This window comes from Nelumbo nucifera, chromosome 4, assembly GCF_055504915.1.
Source record: "Nelumbo nucifera cultivar China Antique chromosome 4, China Antique-T2T, whole genome shotgun sequence".
NCBI classification, from domain to species: Eukaryota; Viridiplantae; Streptophyta; class Magnoliopsida; order Proteales; family Nelumbonaceae; genus Nelumbo; species Nelumbo nucifera.
In genome coordinates this window covers 4,949,674-4,965,719 of record NC_142652.1, presented here as the reverse complement: position 1 = coordinate 4,965,719, position 16,046 = coordinate 4,949,674, and the positions used below count along the sequence as shown (strand labels likewise).

Here is a 16,046-nt window from a genome sequence, read left to right as displayed (position 1 = left end):
TATTTGTAATTTACCACTCATAAATACACATTAAAAATTTTAACCTAGTCTCCATTCTCCATTCTTCCTCAGAAAACTCCTGGCTCTGCCACTGAATACATCAACGTTTGCAATAAATTTAAGGCATCACATTAATTATTTTGTTTTTAATTTCAATATCTTATACCAGTCCCAATTGTTCCCATTACTTACAATTTGGACAAGCAAAAATGCCGCTCTAACAACTCTCTCATACTTAATTGCATACAAGTTCAAAATCTAATACGCAGCATTGGATTAAAGGATCTCCTCCAACCAAATAATGTGATTCAATTTTGTTTTTTTCTGGATCGGCAATAATAGTGATTTTTACACCCTACCTCGGCCCAAATTTATTCATCCAAACCTATAACTATCGAGCAACTCCAGGCCCAAATTAAGCACATCATCTGTCAGGTTTGATATCACTGATATGTGATCTGTAAAATTAAGCTGTGCCGTGTCAGGTAGAACATGACAATATGGTCGTGTTGGGCTTAGGTTTCCAGGCCTATGGGCTGACACGATACATGGCCCGACACAATCCAGTATGCAGCACGGCCCATATATATAATTTTTATTATATCATTTTATTTGAATTGTAATTAAAATTCCTATAAAATAATTTTTTAAAGTGTTTTTTTTCAATTTTGTCTATTTTCTTAATTTATTTTAAAATTTTCATTATTTTTAAAATATATTCCTTATGAATTGACCTGATCCAAGGCTTAGCCCATGACACATCACAGTTTGGCCCCGACCCTCATAGGCCCATGGCCCAGGCCGTGCTAGGACAGACATCTGAAATATCCAAAAGATAACAAGCACGGCCCGGCCCGGCCCGCCCTATGGGCCATGCCGACGCAATTTACAGCTCTATGATCACTGCCAGAAGGCCCAACTTTACAATTCAATTTCCATCAAATTTAAAACTGTTTTCTTGGCCGAATAGTAGTAATTCAAAAAAGATCCGTTACTTATCCACTGATTCCACCGAAGAAGACCGCATAATGAACCTTGAAACCCAGATAGAATCTTTGTATCACATATAATAACGAATTAATAACAAAGGTGTATCGTCGCATATGAGCAAGTAAAAATTCACGTCTAACTGATATAATTACGATTACACTACTACCGGTTGGTCCAAGCCGTGTGGGATGCTTCTTTTACTGGAACTAAAGCTGGCGGTGGGTTACTTTGAGGACCACTCTCGCTCCTAAATTTTTGTAAGTTTGGATTCTAAATCGGTGGTAGAAAGTGAGTCCTTAGCTTTATTAGAGGCACTACGATTTATTAAGATTCTCTAGCTGAATAAGATTCTGATTAAGGGTGATGCTCTTGAGGTTATTAGGTTTCTGTTGTGGAACTCAACCCCTTCTTGGCGTATCAGACTTCTGATTGCAGGGTGCAGAGAGATCCTTTTGCCCCTCTGAGATAAGACAGCGCATGAATTGGCTAAACATGCTCTGTCTCTTAATAGCATGCATACCTGGTCCTCAGCCCCAGACTTCCTTGTAGATATCTTAGCTGAAGGCACTTCTTCCTATGGTTAATGGATTGAGTTTGTGGTGTTGCCAAATTGGCGTAAAAATAATATAATTACGATCATGATTTTAAATATGAATGTCTATTAAACCAACGTTATCACAACATTTGAGGTTGAATTAGAAAGAAATGATTTCGGGGCTCATAATTTAATAATGCACATATGCAAATAAATAGTGAGCAAATTGAAGAGTGGCTGAACAACGTTATGTAACCGAGCCTACATAGTAAAAAGGATAAGGTTTTGTTGAATTGTGTGTTGGGTTTTAATCTCATTAAAGATTTAATCTATTGGGTGTTTGATTGATTAATTACATAATTAATGACATTCACACTTGCACTTTAAACATTGGTTTTAACGTCCAACAGAATTCTTTGTTTTAACTTGTTTTCTTCTTTTTTAAGTCTCTTATCTCACATTGGAAAATTATTAAATTTAAATTGAATTTTTAAAAAGGAACTTGTTTAAACTCTTTAGAATTAGATAGAGGAAAGCATAGAGAATTCCGATCGTGCAACATGTGTGCATGTGCGTGTGGTACAATTAGACACACTTTGTGGGCGTGCGTGGTTCGCAAGAAGCGACTATATTTTTAGTGTGATGAGAAGATTTATGATGTATGAAATTACATACTAAGATTTTGCGAAATCGCAAGTCACTTACGGAGTAAAATCACAAATCGCAATTTGTGAAATTGCAAAAGAATACAAGTTGCGACTCAGAAAAACCACATCCAAATTTGAATCTCACATAAGAGTGTGTTTGGAAGCTGAACCATAGACTTTGATGTTTAAGTTAATTCACTAGTCATGACTTGATCGGGTGTGTTCAAAGGACATTATTCAAATGTTAATAATCACTAACTGTGAACAACTATAAAGTTTGAAATTGTGACAATACAAGAAGACTCCTCGAACCAATACATTCTTTCTCAAAGATGACTCTCCATAATCTATAAAAGGATGTAAAACAAATGAATAAAACACAGTTTTTCACTTAATTTTCTCATTGAAAAACACTCTTGTTTCTTTCAATCCAATCTACTGCTGTCTCACATAAGGTTTCATTGGAGAATCTTTAACTTTGCTGGTTGCAATTTTTCATCCAAGACTCTGTTGTATTCTGATAATGAATTTACTTATAGCCCAACAACAAACTAAATAAAACTGAGTGAGAATAAATAACGTCCTAAAAACATGTCTTTGATACACCTCATAGTTTCTCATCCACATTTTTGTAACATTTTGCAGTAACACAATTGTTTTGAACGATTTTCCTTAATAACGTGCGACATTGTTCACAAATGAAACTAATACTGTCCTATCCAGTATACTCATAAGAAGTTGAAGCTAGCTAGTTGGGGAAACCATCAGAGTGTTAGAGCTCAAACCAGACCAAGAACTAAATATCTGAATAGCAGTTTTGCGTCACTCAGCTCCTTAACAAGGAAAATAAGAAGAAATAAAGCCGACCATTACAAACATCTTTTGACGAAGTATATTCAAAATGGAGGGTCACATGATGGAGAAGTTATTTGTTTAAAAGTGTGAATGGAAATAAATTTAATCTTTACACAGATAAATTGAAAACCCCCCAAAAAAGTGAAAATTAAAATTTAGAAAGATAAAGGAAAAAAAAGGCATAAATTGTATGGTGGAATCTTTCTAAGTGGCAAAACTTATTGGATAAATAACTGTTGATGACTGTTTGGTGAAAAAAGTGTATTAGGAATAGTACAAGTATTTTGAAAATTATGTGGCAAACCAGGGAACTTGAAAAAAATCCAAATTGAGTCCATTTCCCCAAAAGCATTTATTCAGGCTTCTTTTCCCAAAATGTATATAAGTGTTTATTAATTTGGTCCTAACCTAAAATAAGTGATTATAAATAAGCATACCCAAATGGGGGCTAATATTTTTTAATTTTTTTAATTTTTTTGTCAGAACGAGTTGTTCGTTCGACCCAAGAACCGGACCCCTGAATGGTTTGTTGTCCGGTTCGGTTTTAAAAACCTTGGTGAGAACATTGACAGGTGATGACAGGATTCATAAGTGGAAATACTATATCCACTTCCGCTGTGTTTGGGTAAAATTATATAGTGCGTGCTTGGTTCCGTGGCCGTTTATGGGTAAGCCGTTTATTTGTACTTTTTCACTTTAAATATTTTTTATTTTAAAAGTTTCTTGTTTTTGTTGTTTGGTTGGGCTTCACTTTAAACGTTTTTTATTCTCCACCTCAAATTAATACCCACTAAAATATGTCACATCAGCATTTGGTTTCAGGAAACGTTAGAGCGTTGGGGGAAACAAGAATTTAACGTTTCTCCGAATGCTTCATGCATAAAAATTAAAGCATTTCAATTTTCTAAAATTTATTTAATAAACGGTGAAACCAAACAGTTATTTCGTTTTGCTTCATATGCAATAAATGCCAATGATGACATTTTTTCAATAAACACCCATGAAACCAAACACATCCATAAGCCTACTTTGTTTTTGCATGCCCTCCTTCAACATATACGTACAGTTGCTCAAAAGGTTATTTTTGTTTTAAGCTCATATATAACTAGGAAAATTCATTCTAATCAACAAATTGGGTCAAGGTTAATTTAATAAAGAACTTTTTTTTTTGGTAAAAACATTTAAAAAAAACTAGATAGTAGATTGGGTCAAGGTGTCTATATTTGATCCAGTCATACATAAAATTATCAAACTCATATTGGATGACATTAGAATTCTAATTAATTCGGAAAAAAATAAAAGCTGTCTGTAGTCTAACTTGGGAGATGGGGGCCATCAGGCCCTAGCCCCCACCAAAGTTTTGAAAGCACCTTTATTTGATTTCTATGTTAGGGGTGATGGAGGTGATTCCATTTCCGTCGTAGTATAATACAATGTGTGAAAATTTTTATACAATGGGCTGCCCAAATAGAAAATTTTTAAGGCTGCATTTAGAAACAATGCAAATATGTGTGAATGCAAATGTGTAGAGTGTAAAACTGTTCATATAAATTCTAAAGTTAGGTTAGTATTGTATCGACAAATTTATCTCCTTATCAAATAGACTTTTTAGCTGTAATGGATGCAAACATGAATTTCAATAAAGCATATGCTTTTTTTTATCAAAAGTTTACTTGAATGCAAGTTTACTTCTTTTTTGTTAATGTGCTTTTACATCTTATTATCAATGTAAATATGCATTAGTCTGTCATTTGTCAATGCAAAAATGTAATGTTGCCAAACACAAGAAAAAGTGAACCAAAGTACAAATTTACCCTGAACCAGGACTTACACTCCATTTGCATCTTTTTCAAACGCAGCCAAAGAAAATTTATCATCATCATCATCATCATCATCATTATCATGATTGTAGTTGAACTAATAACCATTTATTTCTAGTTAGGCTGTGTTTGGAAACAATGCAAATATATAGAGTATAAAATGGTTTATATAAATTGTAAAGTTAGATTAATTTTGCACTAACAAATTTACCTTCTTACCAAATAGACTTTTTAGCTGTAATGGATGCAAACATGAATTTCAATAAAGCATATGCTTTTTTTTTATCAAAAGTCTACTTGAATGCAAATTTACTTCTTTTTTATTGGTGTAATTTTACATCTTATTATCAATGTAAATATGCATTTATCTGTCATTTGCCAATGTATAAATGTAATGTTGCCAAATACAGGCAAAAATAAACCAGAGTGCAAATTTACCCTGAACTGTGATTTACACTCTATTTGCATCGTTTCCAAACGCAACCTTATAATCTATACGTGAAGTGACAAAAAAGGGGCCAATGTGGTCAACAAACTCATCCTATCTCACCTGCTTTGTGTTGTTTCAGCCCAATAAGTGGCCTCTTTCACATGGTAAATGGGCTGAGTTTTATGGACCAGTTGGTTTGTTTGAGGAAGAAAATAAAGACAAAGTTTGAAGACTATGTTGGTTCAATTAATATTTCAAATGTAGAACTGTGATGTGGACAAATGAACCCGCCATACATTAATTAATTGAAAATCCAGTAATGGACGGTTTGCTACGCTAACTCCTCCAGTAACAAGAATTAATCGGAGTCATCACTGACTTTTTCCAAAAGTTATTATATATTATTATTCAGAAAGTTGCAAATATATATAATTAATTTGTAATTTTGTATAGGTTATTGGGTTTGCTAATTAAGGGGCCGTTTGATAACAGCTGATCACTGAATGTAGGTGAGAATTTGGGGGGAATCAGAACTGAAATTTTTGAAGGCAGACTGAGAGCTAGGAGCCACCACAAGAGCCGGGTGCACAGGTAGTATATACATTTATGGTACTAGTGGCTTTCACAAAAATTATTCCATTGAACCTACCTTAGATATGATTTTGTAGTCTGGCAGGTAGTACTAGAACATGGATCGATGTTATTATAAGGCAATATATATGGATCTATTAATTAATTGTCTCTTCTCTATAAAGCGTAAAATAATAAACAAATACAGTTAGTGGTGATCGATCAGAATTTTGAATATATTTGTTGAAGTGTCACATTCAGCGACTGCAGCATCATATTGCAGTTGCAGGTTCAAATTCTTAGCAACGGTGGCGTAGTGATAGAGAATACTTCACCACATCTCTCCGGCCGGCCGGCCGGCCGGTCCCCTTGTTTAATTAAAGGTATATATCTTCTTTGTTTTAAATTATTGGTCGTAGTTGGTGGTTCTATATATATATATATATATATATTCTATTGTATTGTATTTAAGAGATAGGGATGAATGGTAGATCTAGGAATTATATTAGATGATGGAGATCGATCGGTAGCATATATAACCGGCCATTAACCAAGCTCTCTAGCTAGTACTAAGCCATTGGACATGGAGGAGGTAATACGGTTGTATGTGACCTTGTTAGTGGTGTTAATGGGGTTGGCGGGGAGAGGAGAAGGACAATTAGCGGAGAACTTCTACGCATTCACTTGCCCAAACGTCGAAGCCATAGTTAGACAGACGGTGTCGACCAAGTTCAGCCAGACCTTCACCACCATTCCCGCCACTCTGCGGCTCTTCTTTCATGACTGCTTCGTCGAGGTAGGTGGTTGTTAATTTTTAACTCTTTTAATCCTTCTTCCATTGAGGAACCAAAAGTTCACCGTCTGTCCAATATTAAGCCGATGAAAGCAAACATGCATGTAGAGAGTTGCAGTTTATTATATACGATAGATTTGCAGATTGGAGAGGCTTAAATAAGGCCTTAAGGGTGGTGATCGGTGTGGGGGGTGGCCTTCCCTTTTTGTTCTGTTTATATGGGTAGTATGTATATTTCTTAATTTTCTCTCTGAAACCTAAGTACATAAGTGTGATATTGGAAGAATTTTGACCAATCATCAGAAACCCTTTAATTCTTGACGAATGCTGGTTGATCAGTTTAAGGCTTCGTGTAGGCTCCCTTGGCAAACGGCACGTATGTATGCTATGATCATGGTCGCAGCACTTTGTAGAGACCCCACTGAAATATGGGCAGGTCAGTGATGGACTTTCCATACATGACTAGAACTGGGTTTAATTCAATAGTGGGGCGGCATAGGAGTTCTGCAATAACCACAGTCTCAGTGTACTCCCCACCTTAGCACAACGACTTGATATCTCAGACTCGGGATCTCCTACCCAAAAGACTTCTATCCACGCACGCCTACCCACAAAACACTATATCTGTGTATTGGGAATGCATTGAAAATACCTCCCCGTGCATAATAATATGTAAGAGGATGGGATGTTTCTCATTTGTGGCTGTGTGAGGTTATATGGGCAGGTATAGGTAGAGTGGTTGTGGGTAGGAAACCCAGATTCTTTTGATAATCACAAGCAACGTTAACGCAGAGACGGGTAACCTTTATACTATCTCATAGAGGCAATGATGTATTTTTTGACTCCGGATTTCCTGCACCTACCCACAATATACTATCCCTCGTGAATTGGGAACATCTCCTCATGCATAATACTATGCGGAGGATGAGATGTTCTCTATGTATGGCTCCCATAAACATGGGCAGAGTTCTTGTGGGCAGGAGATCCAGGCTCGTGTTTTTTCCAATTGCAGAATATGGGTTCATGAATTGACCCTAACTAAATCTTACAAGTCTGATTTAACAACGGAAACTTTAAAGCCTATTTGGCAAGTCTTTTTGAGAAAATCTTCTTGTAACTCTAACAGTCAAAAGATATATTGTGCTTTTAAGTTGACATATGATCTAGGTAGTGAGAAGACCATTTGGTATGTGCATGTCTTTCCGTGCGTCGTTTCGGGTATTTTCACACGAGATCAAAATGCAAAAGACGTGAGAAGCTTCATTTGGAACATCCCAAAATCAGCCCAAAATAAGCTTCTCGTGTCTTTTCAGCATCCCATCTTTTGGCGGCTAAATCTTCCGCGTGTTAAATGGAAATAAACCAATTTTTAGTCTTCTCAACTTATAAACAACCGAAAGACCATACGGAAAAACACACCAAACGAATCCTTAGTCAATTCATAAACAAATATTATTTTTAAGGTGTATACATCTCTAAACTTAAGGCTTTGTGTTAAGTTACATACTAACTAACCAATGATCGAGAATTCACCAAAACTCATGAGGTGGTTTTGACTGGCTATACTCTCAATCAAAACCACCCCGTGAATTTTCATGAATCCTCATATTGATTAGTGATTAGTCTACAACTTAACACAAAACCTGATTTAGTCATTTAGACTCATTTTACGGTCTAGTAATACCAAAACCCACAGTATTTGTTATCAATGGATCCCGCTTTAGCACCAATCCCTAATTTCAAATATATTAGAATATATGTTGAAAACTCCGAGTAAAATGATTTTGTTTGTACGCATTTATTTGTAATAATATTAAAAAAAAAGCAAAAGGGGTAGGAAATGTCCATGGACATTAGAAGAACATGAACAAGTTAAGAGAGGAAGGGGTAGGCAACCCCTGGTCCCCTGGACTCTGTTTGGTTAGAGAAAAACAAAAAGTTGGCAGGAAAGAAAATGAGCTGGGCTCAGCATATATATACTAAGAGGGTCGGGCCTATGAATTTAAATATTAAGGCTGAATTTGGAAGGAGTACAAATGCAAATATGTAGAGTGCAAAGCCTTATATTTTGTATTATTTTGCATGTATTTACGTTGTACATATTTGCATTCGTACTCATTCCAAACTGAGCCTAAATACATTTATTAAGATATAATGGGTTTGACTGTGATAGTGAAAAGATATGAGATCAGAAAATCTTGTAATCGATCGACTCATATCATAAAAGCGGTAATTAATGTGGGATTTATCAAGATTCATGGGGGGTTTTGATTTGTTAAAATTCTTTCAGTATCATGTCTTTTTGGAAGCACTAGTTGAGAATTCCGTGCGATGCATGGGTGAAAATAAATGCAAAAATCAATAATTAAAAGCATAATTAAATTCACTAATACAAATCAAATATGATAACAAAAATTTAATTTGGGATGAAAATATGGTATTGACCTCAACTTGGAAAGGACTTGGATTTAGGTCTTTAGTAGCTACAATCTAATCCAAACCCATATTGGCATTTGGCATCCTATACCTTGTCAATTATCTCACTTGTTGATGATCATATCCCACTGCCACCAAGGTTAGCGGGTTAAGGGGATGGGGGATGGGCTACCCTCATTTGTGTAGCCCTATGAAACGTAAGAAAAAAAAAAAAAAAACTTTTAATCAATGGTTTTGGTAACAAGATAGAGACACTATAGAATAATAATATTTTGACTTTTTAGTGAAATATAATATTTTCACGTTTGATTGGGGCATGACTTTTTAGTGAATATAATATTTTCGCATTTGATTGGGGCACTATGGAACTTTTAACCTCATGAAAACTTCCCCCGTCTATATTTAAGTTGAAACTATTAGAGGGCCAAAAACATTTCTTTATTCTACCTAACCATTTTTAACTAGAATATTGTTATGGGAGATCTAAGTAATAAATTTAAATGTCAACTTGAAAAAAAATCCAACCTTAATAGGTAATACAATGTCTAAACTATTGAATTGTAGTAGCTATGGTCTTCGGAATATCTTTTGTCCTCTTCCTCAAAACACTCATCACCATTACTCTCCCTCCAAAGATTAGTTATGATCTTCACTTTCAAATTCACTTTTTCTATTAATCTCTTTCCCTCACTCAAATGAAAATGCCTTTGATTAGTTTGTTTGAATGTTCTTAACAGATTATAACTCAGAGCTTTTGGGTTTAGGTGATGAAATGGGGTATGTCTTTCCAATTTATACCACTGGTTAGGCATTGTATTCATCTTCTAGGATATCATCAGTTTAATAAAATGATTTGATTTTTTTTAACAATGGATCATAAAACAGATCTGAACTTTTATTTTTTTTGGTAACTAAACAACATATCAAAATTTAATCTTGCTTTTTGCTTCCAAAACCATTCAGCCACACCATCCACGCCTTCGTCTTCTTAGTTGTTGGTTATCTTCCTCTTCACCGATGATTCTGCTACCCTGGTAAGGAGAGGGAGAGGGCTAAGTCCTGTTTTTAAGATTTTTAAATTATTTTATTTTCTTCCAAAAGCATATGAAAGTTTCTTCCCGTAAGTAGTTCTTGCTTTTCTTTTTTATATTTCACTTTTGATCAAAATTAAACATTCATATAATTTTAATTATGATTCCTTCTTTGGAGAAGATATATTTTTTATGGTCCATTGAATGTGAAACCCCTTTCTAGAAAACCATAACATGATTGTAATATATAATTGAATCCTTCTTATTGAGTTTACTACTATCTTTCACCCATAGCTAGAAAAAGTATCCAAACAAACCCTAAATTAATATTAAGCCCATAATAGGATTCTTATTATCTAATTAAAATTAATATTAATTCAATAAGAGGTGTCTTTTGTATTCTTTTCAAGTTTTGGTGTTTAGATGATTTCACATGCACTATGTTAATCCTAAGTGAGGTTCATGAATTTTTAATTTTTATTGTAAATATCAGGGTGAATTTATAGAATAATTGATTGATATATCATTTCAGCAAAAACATAAATAAAGATAAATTATTGGTTATGGGATCTCCAACCACCATTTAGCAGTCATTATATGTCATGTGTGTAATTGGTTATAGGATCTACAACCATGTTAATAGTTTGCATTCTCATTTTTTATGTTGGAAAAACTGTGATGGACATTATATGACCTCATCTTCACTATTTATAAAAATGAGGATGGTAACAATTGTTTAGTCAAAAATCCTGAAAAACAAAAATAGTAGAAGGTAAAAAGGGAAAGTAAAATCAGGATTTTTTACTAAGCAATTGTTACCATCCTCGTTTTTATAAATGGTACAGATATTGATTGAGCATATGGACAATCTAAGTAAGTCCCTTGAGAGAGAATTTACAGTTAGGCTACAACATCTGTCCACAAGCCTGAAATAGGTGGATTTGTATGCTAGCAAAGCTCCATATAAGGTCTGTCCATGTACATGTTTCTGGTGCAAGGGCACATGTTTATGCATGTGAGAAAGTAAAGATGAAAGAGCAAAAATGTAAGTTAATCTTGTATGAAATCACTCTTATTAAATTTTTATGATTTACATCAAGTATTAACTTTATATGATTTACGGCTAAGTTGTGGGTCACCAGTTTAACAGTCCAAGGTGAATTGATTATATATGTATATATATGTATGTATATATAAATAATATTTCATTTTTAATTATACAATAAATTGCAGTACAAAGTTATGAAATCCCAAAATTTATACATACATTGATAATATAACCCATGGCCCAGTGACAGATTAAGTGGGTCAATAGTTCCACTGCCCAAATCGGATGCCATTTGATGAAAATCAATAATTTTGATAATTATTTACTATACACCACGTGAGAATGTGTGATACTGTCCTCAATGAATGAATGAATGGACCGACTTGGAGTGAGTGGCTGGGCAGTTTTGTTCTTCTTGGTTTCAGTCTTTATCTATTTGACACTTGACAGGGTTGCGATGCATCAGTGTTGATTGCATCACCAAATGGGGATGCAGAAAAGGATGCAAAAGATAATTTGTCCCTTGCTGGGGACGGCTTCGATACCGTTATTAAGGCAAAACAAGCTGTTGAAGCTGTGTGCCCAGGTGTGGTATCCTGTGCCGATGTCTTGGCCATTGCCGCCAGAGATGTTGTCGTCTTGGTAAACCCACACCCCTCCTCTCTCTCTCTCTCTCTCTCTGATCTCCAGCTTGCTGGCAGCAATCAACTCCATGTAAATAATTAACATCCTCTGATGCGAATGTAATAAACTAATAATCAGGCAGGAGGACCATCATTCAACGTGGAATTGGGACGTCGTGATGGCCTCATCTCTCAGGCATCACGAGTAGATGGCAATCTTCCACAACCAGAATTCAACATTGGCCAACTCACTTCCATCTTCAGCAAGAACAACCTCAGTCTAATCGACATGATCGCGCTTTCTGGTGCCCACACCGTTGGCTTCTCCCACTGCAACCGTTTCGCAAAGAGGCTTTACTCCTTCAGCCCATCTTCCCCGGTGGACCCTTCCTTGGACCCAAACTACGCCACGCAGCTAATGGCGGAATGCCCCCAGAATGTGGACCCCACAATCGCCGTTAACATGGATCCTGTAACCCCAAACAAATTCGACAACGTATACTACCAGAATTTGGTTGCGGGAAAGGGGCTATTCACTTCCGACGAGGTGCTCTTCACCAACCCCGCCTCCCAGTCTACCGTAAAAGATTTTGCTTCAAACCCCTTCAACTTCAATGCAGCATTTGCCACGGCCATGGTTAACCTGGGCAGGGTGGGTGTGAAGACAGGTGCGCAAGGACAGATTAGGAGGGACTGTACGGCTTTCAATTCTTGACAATATCATTAATTATGCTTTAAGCCTTTAACAAACAATAAGGCTCAAGACTCCAGAGAACAGGGCGTCGCTGCAGCCTGCAGGACTTGTCTCACCAACAAAACCCAAAACTAAACAATCAGCAGCTACTGTGCTATTATGATTTACAAATTATGGGTGTTATGACTTTGACGGAGTCGGAGTGTCACTGTGTTCTTCTCCAATAAAGTTCCGCTAGATCTGTCTTCCCAAATTCAAATTGTCGGTTGCCTGTCATGATCGAGTTGTCGTAGATTCTTTGCGGGTATGATGGGTATGTGTTTTTTATCAAATCAAATCTATTCTTTGTTTACACTAACAATTAAGTAGAAAAATATACTGCTGTAGGAATATAATTCCTCTCCGTGAGTTCACTTCTGTTCTGACCCCAGACGGTCCAATCAAATACTGCTACATTGCCCATCTTTACCTGAATTACAGTGTTTATCAAAAAGTCTACACTGAAAGAACAAACCAGTTGGGTGATTCACCAAATTCAACGACCTTTCAATTTTAAAATGCGGTAGTATTTATGCTTTTCTATAAGACAATTTCTATTGATGCCGGAAAGGTATGAAACAGGAAGAGATTTTTTATCAATCAGAATCCCCATGAAAATTTCCGAACGGGATTTCCTACTCACTCTCTACCCGTTGTGAATGAATTGCAGTCACACATCTCTATCCCTCGTGAATTAAGAGATGTGTGGCTGCAATTCAATTCACAGTGGATAAAGTGCGAATAGGAAATCTGGGTTCGAAAATTTTTGCAATTCTTCCTAGTTTCTAGGCGCGTCACTACCACAATTTTTTAAGTATTCAATGAACGTGCTTGTAATTTCGTGCTTACTTCATCTGAATCCTTTCGAGTTTTACCGTCAATAATTACGCTTCAAACCAGCCTCGGAAGAAGACGTCAAAACAGGTACGCCAGGACGATTTTACGAAACTTCGCATAAATCCCGCTCTGCTCTCACAGAGCATTCCTCACACCTTGCACATAGGGAACATTTTCTATGCTAGCATGTTACTAACTTATTATTCATGGAAAATGTTTCTAAGTACACGATTGGATATGATTGTGTGATTGTAAGGTTGGTGTGAGGGGTGTTCTGTAAGTTGTAAATCTCAATTCACTCCGCTCCGCATTTTTCAGATTTTTTATGGCTAGACCTCAATACTTTTAAAGTAGAGTGTTAGTGTAGAATTAGGTAATGCAGAACCCAATGAGGAAAAAAAAAAGGGATTGTATAAAACCCATCATTACTTTTTATAAATTCTCCTAAATTTATCATAACTTTTTAAAACGTTCAAAACTCACCGTGTCCTTGACATTTTATTTTTTAAAGTTGAGGAGAATGATTAATCAGCCCAGATCAGAATTTTATAGCCCCAAAATACAAGGGGAATGCATCCCGCCCAAATTCACGGGCAGGATGTGATTTATAGGGGGAGACGGCTAGTAGTAGGGGGGGCTAGAATTCAGAATTCTGCATTGTGTGTATTCCATACTTCTCCGTAAACTTTATAGGCCCAATTTGTCCATGTCAACATACTTTTTTGCTTTCAACGTCCCAAGCGTTGTTGCTCTCAATGTCTAAGGGTCTTCTTGCTCTCAACATCCCAGAGTGTTCTTGCTCTTAATGTCTAAGGAAGGGTCTTCTTGTTCTCAACATCTAAGGAACCTCTAACCAGGTATTTCACCTTCATTTTTTTTTCATTTTTGCTTAATTAGGGCACTGGAAGAAATCTGATTTTACTGCACTCGTTTCTACCTAGAGAATCTAATTCTACACTCGCCTTCAGACTTCTCACGAGACCATAACTCTATCTGTACCTCAATCCATGGCTGTGAACACAATGAGTAAATAGGTTTTTTTTAGACTTAAAGAGTAAATAGCTATGTTCGGACTTCTCACGAGACCATAAATTTCTATCTTTGAAAGGTATCCTGAGATGGACTTCTGATTGTTCTTCTCAGACAAAGGGAGAAGCAGCGACAATGGTGAAGTTGCAGCAATGGGTTTTCTCTTTCGTTCAGACAAGGTTTTGGGTTGAAGAATGACGAAGGTGTGCTGTTGGTTCCGTTCTGACTGTTCTTCTTCTCAGACGATGGGAGAAGCATCGGTAATGGGATTTCATGTTCTCAAACGGGGGGAGAAGCATCGGTAACGGGATTTCATGTTCTCAAACGGGGGGAGAAGCGTGGCAAATGCTGGTTTTCTCTTTCGCAAATGGTTCTGGTCCTCTTCGTCCTAATTGGCATTATCTTAGCCAACATTTTCCCTCTCTAATGGCTTAGAGGTAACCCAGGAGAGAAAGAAAGAACACAGATATTCAACTCTTCGAAGTCTACTTCCCAACAATCTATGCCGGAGCGAAGAAAGCCATTTCTGGCCTACTAAGTCAGAAGACAAACTAGTGATGGAAATCTATGCTAGAGCCGAATAAAGCCATTTCTGGCCTACCAAGTCAGAAGACGTGATGGAAGCCTCTAAACCCAGCATCAGAAAATCACTCCACAACTGCAAGAAATTCAGATTCGTCGTCTATCCGGCAATCAATAGAACAAAACCCCTATGATCAGTGCATATTTACTTCAACAAAAGTCATCTATTCGTCTTTAGGTGGTCCGACCTGTTACAATTGGAGGAAAACCAAAAGCAAATATCTCAAATCTCACAAATACAACTGATGAGGGCAGATTTGGCCCTCCAGTGAAATTGTGACACGTGACAACTAGGCAAATACCCAGGCAACAACTTACCAAGTTGGTGTCCCACCCGGGCACCGGTCTGACCGGCCTGGCGCAACCTGCACGCGGCCTGTGCGACCTGGCTGGATCAGCCTGGCACATGATCCGACCTGGCCGACCTAGCTGCCCATAAGACGCCCACCGATGAACCATAACGGCATACCCCGCGAGCTCGATAGCTCACCAAGTAGCTCGCCTAGGAGATCGGTAGCTCACCAAAGAGCTTGCCAAGGAGCTCGCCACCAAGGAGCCAGGCAGCTCGGCAAAGCTCGCCACAAGCAGCTCGGCATAGCTCCCCCGGGCAGCTCGCCACTTGTAGGGTAGCTCGGTACAGAAGAGTAGTTTGGTGTATCGTAGGAAGATCTCCTGCCTGACAACCTAGCCCAGACACTGACCCACCGACTGACATAGGCGCCGACCTGACAACCTGGCCCGGACACCGACCCGCTGATTGACACAGGCGCCGACCTGACAACCTGGCCTAGGCGCCGACCTGGCCGCCTGACACAAGCGCCAGCCTGACAACCTCGAGGAGTTCACCACCGTACCCCGGTTCTGACGGGATATGACGATTCTTACCGTTTGAAGGCTTTTCATCCACCTAACCCGCGAGGGCACCACTATATAAGGACTCCGACCCCCAAAGCCAAAAGAGGGGAAAAAAAGGATGGTAACCCCTACTCTCTAGCTCTCTCATTTCTCTCCAAGCTCTCTGTAATCAGAATACTAACTTAGGCATCGGAGAGTCCCCGCCGGGTCCTCTGATTCAGTTCTCGCAGGT

The 16,046-nt window shown here is 37.5% G+C and overlaps 1 protein-coding gene across 1 annotated transcript; it reads left to right on the top strand.

Annotated features, from left to right (window-relative positions):
* Positions 1 to 6,415: 6,415 nt before the first annotated feature.
* Positions 6,416 to 13,019, top strand: LOC104591740 (peroxidase 55-like). The gene is made up of 3 exons (XM_010250735.3): positions 6,416 to 6,643; positions 11,606 to 11,797; positions 11,918 to 13,019. Exons 1-3 carry the CDS (start codon positions 6,431 to 6,433, stop codon positions 12,491 to 12,493), a joined length of 981 nt encoding a protein of 326 aa, XP_010249037.1. The 5' UTR covers positions 6,416 to 6,430; the 3' UTR covers positions 12,494 to 13,019.
* Positions 13,020 to 16,046: the final 3,027 nt, after the last annotated feature.